This window comes from Capsicum annuum, chromosome 4, assembly GCF_002878395.1.
Source record: "Capsicum annuum cultivar UCD-10X-F1 chromosome 4, UCD10Xv1.1, whole genome shotgun sequence".
NCBI lineage: Eukaryota > Viridiplantae > Streptophyta > Magnoliopsida > Solanales > Solanaceae > Capsicum > Capsicum annuum.
The window spans coordinates 228,980,023-228,987,208 of record NC_061114.1 but is presented as its reverse complement, the minus strand read 5'-3'; the positions used below and the strand labels follow the sequence as shown (position 1 = coordinate 228,987,208).

The 7,186-nt window shown below is 34.1% G+C and overlaps 1 protein-coding gene across 1 annotated transcript; it reads left to right on the top strand.

The window, feature by feature from the left end:
- Nucleotides 1–1,221: 1,221 nt before the first annotated feature.
- Nucleotides 1,222–6,856, top strand: LOC107866900 (probable alkaline/neutral invertase B). Its single transcript, XM_016712919.2, has 5 exons — nucleotides 1,222–1,677; nucleotides 2,398–2,873; nucleotides 3,980–4,411; nucleotides 5,411–5,969; nucleotides 6,378–6,856. Exons 2-5 carry the CDS (start codon nucleotides 2,448–2,450, stop codon nucleotides 6,671–6,673), a joined length of 1,713 nt encoding a protein of 570 aa, XP_016568405.1. The 5' UTR covers nucleotides 1,222–1,677; nucleotides 2,398–2,447; the 3' UTR covers nucleotides 6,674–6,856.
- The last annotated feature ends 330 nt before the right edge of the window (nucleotides 6,857–7,186 follow it).

Sequence of the window (7,186 nt, the reverse complement as noted above, 5' to 3'; positions counted from 1 at the left end):
AAAAGGTTACATACATCCCGAAAGAATGCAGGATCAGAAAAGGCACGATTAACACTGGGGTGTACATAGGTCGGGTTGATTTGATCTTTTATTGAAAAAAAATCAAACCAATTATATTAGTTTATTAAAACTATAAACCAAATCAAACCAACATAAAATCGATTTTTTCGGTTTAGATTTTAGTCAGTTCTTTCGATTTCTTCGAATTTCTCGGGTTTTTTTTATAATCTTTATTTTTTATAATTATATTGTGATTGAAAACTAGATCAAGTATGTTTTCACTCAAGTGCTAATGAAAAATCACAATTATGAAAAATTGAGGTGCAAAAAACTCTCTTTAAACTAAAAAGTAAGACGAAGAGTGGAAAGTTTAAGTTTTAAGTTTATATTGGGTTTTGGATCAATTTATTATCAATTAACAGACAAATATTACAACTTAAAGGCCCAAATATGAATATATATATACACACATATCTACTTTCTAAATATTGAAAATTAATAAAACTAATTGAAAAAGTAGATTATAATTAATATTTTATGTGTAAAAAGTTAAATTATATATATGCATATATATACACATATATATATATGTTTTGATTTGGGTTCAGTTTGACTTATTTTTTTTTGTTAACATCAGACCAAATCAAGAATGATCATTTTTTTTTTCAAACATCAAACCAACCAAACCAAACCATAAGTCAATTTTTTTTCTCAGTTTGATTTGATTCTTCGATTTGGTTTAACTTGCCGCTAATTAATACATATCTAACCTTTGACCTGCATGAATTAAACATCAATGTCAACAAATTTTAACCTAAGTTAGAAACTTAGAAACTACATTAAAGAATGTTTTAAATTACAAAATTCCATAGTCAATTTCTTCCATAAACGTTTAACAAATTACTGTTAATTTTTTTGTTCCAACTCCCTTGACATTAGTAATTTCATTCTTCTTGAACTAAAGGTATTAATAAAAGGCAGGGTTTTAAATTTTACTTCAATATTAAAAATAGTTTTAAGTTTTGGTGAATAAAATTATTTGATATTTATATTGGTGAAAGATAGTACTTAGTACATATCCATAGATTTGATCAAGATGTGCAAACTACCGTAATCGTGAAATTATTTCATACTCACGATTTGATTTAATATATTAAGAAAAATTATGTTTTTATATTATCATGACTAATATAATATATGTATTCTGTAATAAATCCTACCAAACCAACCGTGAGATATACTACTTACTAGGTTGCGAGGATATGGGAATAATCGTTATCACTAATCCTACTTAAGATCGTAATTATCGTTAACAACAACAACAACACTTTCCCTTAATCACTATTTACAACTATAATAATAATAATCCATTTTTAGACAAAGCTAGCTCGAATAATTTTCCTTCAGAACAACTAATCGGAAATTCCCAGAAAATCTTACGTGTCAGTCACCAGTTACCACCGCATACGTCACAAGCACAATATCTTACCGGTATATCCAGTCAACTACTCTTTTGACCTTCATTTCCCGGTTTCTCTCTTACACAGTTCCAACATACTATATAAGCAAAGCCCCATTATGTTTCCAAAGTCTTTCTGGTAGTTCATCGGTTGTTGCCTTCATCGGAAAAAACCTTAGATCTCACTGGACTTCCCCGAATCCGCCGACATCTTTGAGGTTGTTTTTACCAGCTCCTAGGTTTTTTTTTTTTTTTGTTCAATTTTATTTTGTATTTTGTATTTCGATGATATTAAGGTTGCCGCATTTGAGATTTTTCGGTTGTGAGTTTGTTTCAGCTGGTTTAGTATTTTGCTGGATTGAGTGATTCACTGTGTATTGATCAAAGTGAGAATTAAAAATAATGAATAAATTGATTTAGGTAAAAAGATCTAATAGGAGTTGAATGTTTTGACTTAGATTGTTTGATTAAGTAAATGATTTATGACTAATTAATTAAAGTTATGTACAATGAACTTGCTTTAATTTTGTTCAAGTTGACTTAAAACAGTTAAATTTCTAGGGAATATCGCTTGTAAGGCTGCAGCAAAAAATTACTCTAAAAAATTAAAAATTAAGAGAATGTTGATTGATTGATGATTTTCTGATCTGGTGTATTTTTTAATTTAATGTGTTTCTAGTTTAAGAGACATTAATTGCACTACTTGTTATAAGTTGATTGTATTTTTTGTTATATCATTTTTGGTTCAATGTTGTTCGGATTCTTGAAAAATGTTGTTGTATCGCTTTGGATCCTCCGAAAAATGCACTACTTTTGGAGGATCGGAGATATCACTTGTTGATGTTTTTGAGGAGTCGGAGCAACGTAGCTTTGAGTTTACTAAGCTCCTGTTATGTGGAAATCTTAAAAGTTAAAATTGTTTTATTGGTGATATGCAGATCTTTGGATTCGATTTCTTGTCGTGTAGTACTTTTGGAAGTATCGAAAGATGCCTAGCCCTGTGGATGTGTCTCAAAATGGGAATGTAAGACACGTTGAAGCTACTCCATCGTTGTTTGAAATTGAGGAAGATTTGGCTAGATTGCTGGAAAGACCAAGACAGGTTAATATAGAAAGGAAGAGGTCATTCGATGAAAGATCTTTCAGCGAAATGTCGATGACTCATTCACCCCCACGCCAGGTGTACAAAAATTCGGAGAACTCTTCTCGTGTTTTTGATAATATGGTTGGAGTGTATTCGCCAGGAAGGTGGTCTGGAATAAACACTCCCAGATCAACCTTCGGATTTGAGCCACATCCTATAATAGGCGAAGCATGGGAAGCTTTGAGGCGTTCTATTGTTAACTTCCGAGATCAACCTGTGGGAACTATTGCTGCTATAGATAATTCTGCTGAGGAACTTAACTATGACCAGGTATAATGCGTACTGTTCTAGCTCTTAGGTTGACTCAAGTTTGTCGTTATGTTTTTATTGCAATTTAATATCCCTTGAAACAGGTCGATTATGTGCTTCAGTGGAACTTGTTTTGACGAGTGTCCTCTAAAAAGTTGTACTAGATGTTTCTTTACGTAATAAACAAAAAATGTTGAATTGTTATGTCCACACTATAGTTATCATGAAAACTTATGTAGAGATAGTGATTTATCATTTGGCCAAGGAAATGCAAAATGAGGTGGCGTTAGAATCTCACATAATCATTGACTAAAATTATAGTCCCATATCAGTTATATAATTAACTAGTCATCAATCCCAAACTAGTTCAAGTCGACTATAGAAATCATGTATACCCATTTCATTCAGTTCAGTCGATTTGTTTCAAGGCAAATTAGGACTTTCTAGAATGAATACTTGTTCCATTGTTTGTTTGTACATCGTCTAAGAGAACTTTCGTCCATTCTCTTTGATCACTGTAGTATCCCCCATTCAAGCACCTATACATTTGGAAGTCTATGTACAGCGTGGTTAAACCCCCATCGTATACCTTTTCTGAGTTTGTCCTTTATGTATATTACTTGTATCCTGTGTCAAATAATTTAAGTCAAGCCGTACCAGACTAGAACTCTTTCACTTTAATTTAAGCATGAATTGCCATGATAGTGTTATTTTTCATTTTTGTTAGTTTTATTTGTTTCTTTTCTGGTCTTGGTACACGAGTAAGGAAAGATTGTCTTTGACAGTTTTAATTCAACATGATCCGAAAAGCTACTCCGTCGCCTACACGTGGAAGTTTAAGAGATGACCTTTATCAAGCAATATGAATGTATAAAAGATTTGATGCAGAAGCTCCTAAATAAATATGAACATAATTTATCATTTTACTAGAATTCAAATGTTAAATTAAAGAATAGTAACTGCAGTCTAAAACCAGATTCTAGATGTTCTCCAATGTTAAAACCAGCTTTCTGCTGTGTATATTACTTCTGCATGCTTAAAACTCCAACTGAAATTCGTTCATAGTTGTCTTTCTCTATGTATATGACAACCATTCTGCTTGCAATTCTGACTTAAAAGTTTGGCAGGTTTTTGTCAGAGATTTTGTCCCTAGTGCTTTGGCATTCTTGATGAATGGTGAACCTGATATAGTAAAAAACTTTCTTTTGAAAACTTTGCGCCTCCAATCTCGGGAGAAGAAGATAGACCAGTTCAAGTTGGGGGATGGAGTTATGCCTGCAAGTTTTAAAGTATCCCATGACCCTGTTAGGAACTATGAGACCATAACTGCAGATTTTGGTGAAAGTGCTATTGGTAGAGTTGCTCCTGTTGATTCTGGCTTTTGGTGGATTATACTACTTCGTGCATACACAAAGTCTACAGGGGACACTTCTTTGGCTGAGATGCCAGAATGCCAAAGGGGTATAAGGCTAATTCTTGAATTATGTCTTTCTGAAGGTTTTGATACATTTCCGACCCTTCTGTGTGCTGATGGATGTTCTATGATTGATCGCAGAATGGTCAGTCTGATGTACTATCCACTCTTTATCGTTTTTATTTTAACTAGATCAGACTTATGGGCCTGTCTTATATTCTGCTTATTATCTATGATTCTGTTACTTTATGTCAAACACGTGGTTATATCTATTATCTGTTATCTTTTGAAATGCATTATTTAACAAACACCTATAGGACCTGTCAAAATTCTTAGTCAGTAAGATGCAGACATATTTCATGCTTGATTTTCTACTTTATTATTACATAATGACAGTGATTTTTCAGTTCTTCTTATTCTTGATTTAAGATATATATCAACTGTTACTTTTAGAATGTCTATAATTTATCAAACGTCTATATATAATCTGTCAAAATTTGGTTTTCCTACAGACTTATTATGTGCTTGATTTTCTATTTCTTGTTACATAATGACATTGATTCTGATTCTGACTTAGGCTAAGTTAGGGTTCGAACGTGACTTCTGCTGAGATAGTCACATCCTTTGCTAGAAATTAAGAAATAGGTAGAACGTTGCTGCTAAAGGTAGTTGTTCTCATGTTGCAGTGACAGTTGTGATTTATTTCATACATCTATGAAGGCAGTCATGTTTGTTGTAATCTCTTAATTGTTGGCATGTAATTTAAGCCAAAGAAGGAGGTTTGACTGATTCAAGTTACCATTTGGTTGTCTGCTCGAGCTTCAGACGTGTCCGAATTTAATCTCCCATAGTTGTCTAAAAGTATGAACCGTTGAACGTCTTCTTACTTAACTAAAGTGTGTTCATTTTACTTCGATAAGAAGTCTGCTTTTGTTTTCTTGTTTCTCCTATTTTCAAGGTTTTCATCTTGTACTTTTTGTCATATTCCTTTTTCCTCAGTTCAATGGATTGATCATGAGAAAAAAACTATCAGTGTCATTTTTGTACATCTTAAAATTTTTTATTATTGCAGTCCAACTTCCTTTAAAAATTCCACTACTCACAAGTCACACATTAAAAGTATTTCGTTTCATATTGTTCCCAGGGTGTCTACGGTTATCCTATTGAAATACAAGCACTTTTCTTTATGGCCTTGAGATGTGCCCTGCTTCTCCTCAAACACGACGAAGAAAACCGAGAGTGTTGTGATGCAATAATTAAACGCCTTCATGCTTTGAGCTATCACATGAGAAGTTACTTTTGGCTCGACATAAAACAACTGAATGATATATACCGGTACAAAACGGAAGAGTACTCTCATACTGCCGTAAACAAGTTTAATGTGATGCCAGATTCCCTCCCAGAGTGGGTTTTCGATTTCATGCCAAGTCGTGGTGGTTACTTCATCGGAAATGTTAGTCCTGCTCACATGGACTTCCGTTGGTTTTGTTTGGGTAACTGTATTGCAATCTTGTCGTCTTTGGCTACACCTGAGCAAGCTTCTGCCATAATGGATCTCCTTGAATCAAGATGGCAAGAGCTAGTTGGAGAAATGCCGCTGAAAATTTGTTATCCCGCTATGGAAGGTCATGAATGGAGAATTGTAACAGGATGTGATCCTAAAAACACTAGTTGGAGTTACCACAATGGTGGATCTTGGCCAGGTTAGATTTTCTTCCTAAACATTCGACGCCCAAAAGTACTTTAATCTATTTAATAGTAGATTCCTATTTCATCTCGTGTCATGATGGCGTATATTTTTGTCGAGTTGTTTTGTAGCTTAATAGTTCTCCCTATGTTCCATTTTTTGCGTCAATCTTGCCTTTTTTAGTGTATTCCAAAAAGAGTGATGCCTTATTATATTTAGAAACAATTTAATGTTGGCTCCCGTTTACCCTTAATGACGTGCTTTTATAGCCACGAAAAGCGTCATGACACCTTTAAGATCACGTGTTCCAACTCTGTGCTCAGTCGCACCTTCACATATAATGAAATAGAGGGAGTACTATTCATTTTCTCTACTGTGTTATTTTGTAGTTTATGCTAATACCAATTTGTGTGGTTGTGTCTAGTTCTTCTGTGGCTCCTTACTGCAGCAGCTGTTAAGACTGGTCGACCCCTAATAGCACGACGGGCCATTGAACTAGCTGAATCACGTTTACTAAAAGATAGCTGGCCGGAGTATTATGATGGAAAGCTTGGTCGATTTATTGGAAAGCAGGCCCGTAAGTTCCAGACATGGTCCATTGCAGGTTACTTGGTAGCTAGAATGATGCTGGAAGATCCATCTCACTTGGGAATGATAGCACTTGAAGAAGATAAACAGATGAAGCCTACCATGAAAAGATCTGCTTCTTGGACCTGTTAATATCCTTGTACAAATTTTCTTTCAAATGACATGTTCTTTTTCCTATTTCCTTTTTGAATTCTTAAACCTTGTCTTTTAGTTTGTCGCGAAACTGTTGAATTTTCTAAGAATTGGCCCCAGTTAATCTGGTTTTTGTCTAAGGGTATCCGTGGAATGCCAATAGATTTGTGATGTTAGCTGATCTACCGGGTATGTAGATTCATCTGATTGTTCAAGCATATCATCTTTAATGTCATAGGAATGTCCTAGCTATTCGGAGTGTTTTGGTGCCCAAAGGGGCCAAGCATACAACAACATATCCAGTATAGTCCCACCACAAAAACAGTTAAAAAGAGTTTTTGCATTTGGACCTCCAAATTCAGTGCAGTTGTATTGATTGTTCGACTTCCAAAAGCTTTTCATATCCTCTGGTTTTTGACCATTTATTTGATTCCTCTTCCTTCAACTTGCATAATAATGAAGAAACTAAATTCATAAACACCACAATTTGATATGGGAAAGCAAAGGCGAAGC

Excerpts from the sequence above, each read along its gene's own strand:
- LOC107866900 (XM_016712919.2), top strand. The coding sequence starts at position 2,448 with ATGCCTAGCCCTGTGGATGTGTCTCAAAATGGGAATGTAAGACACGTT. Across the intron at positions 4,412-5,410 it reads CTATGATTGATCGCAGAATG|GGTGTCTACGGTTATCCTAT; the intron begins GTCAGTCTGATG and ends TATTGTTCCCAG. Across the intron at positions 5,970-6,377 it reads CAATGGTGGATCTTGGCCAG|TTCTTCTGTGGCTCCTTACT; the intron begins GTTAGATTTTCT and ends GGTTGTGTCTAG.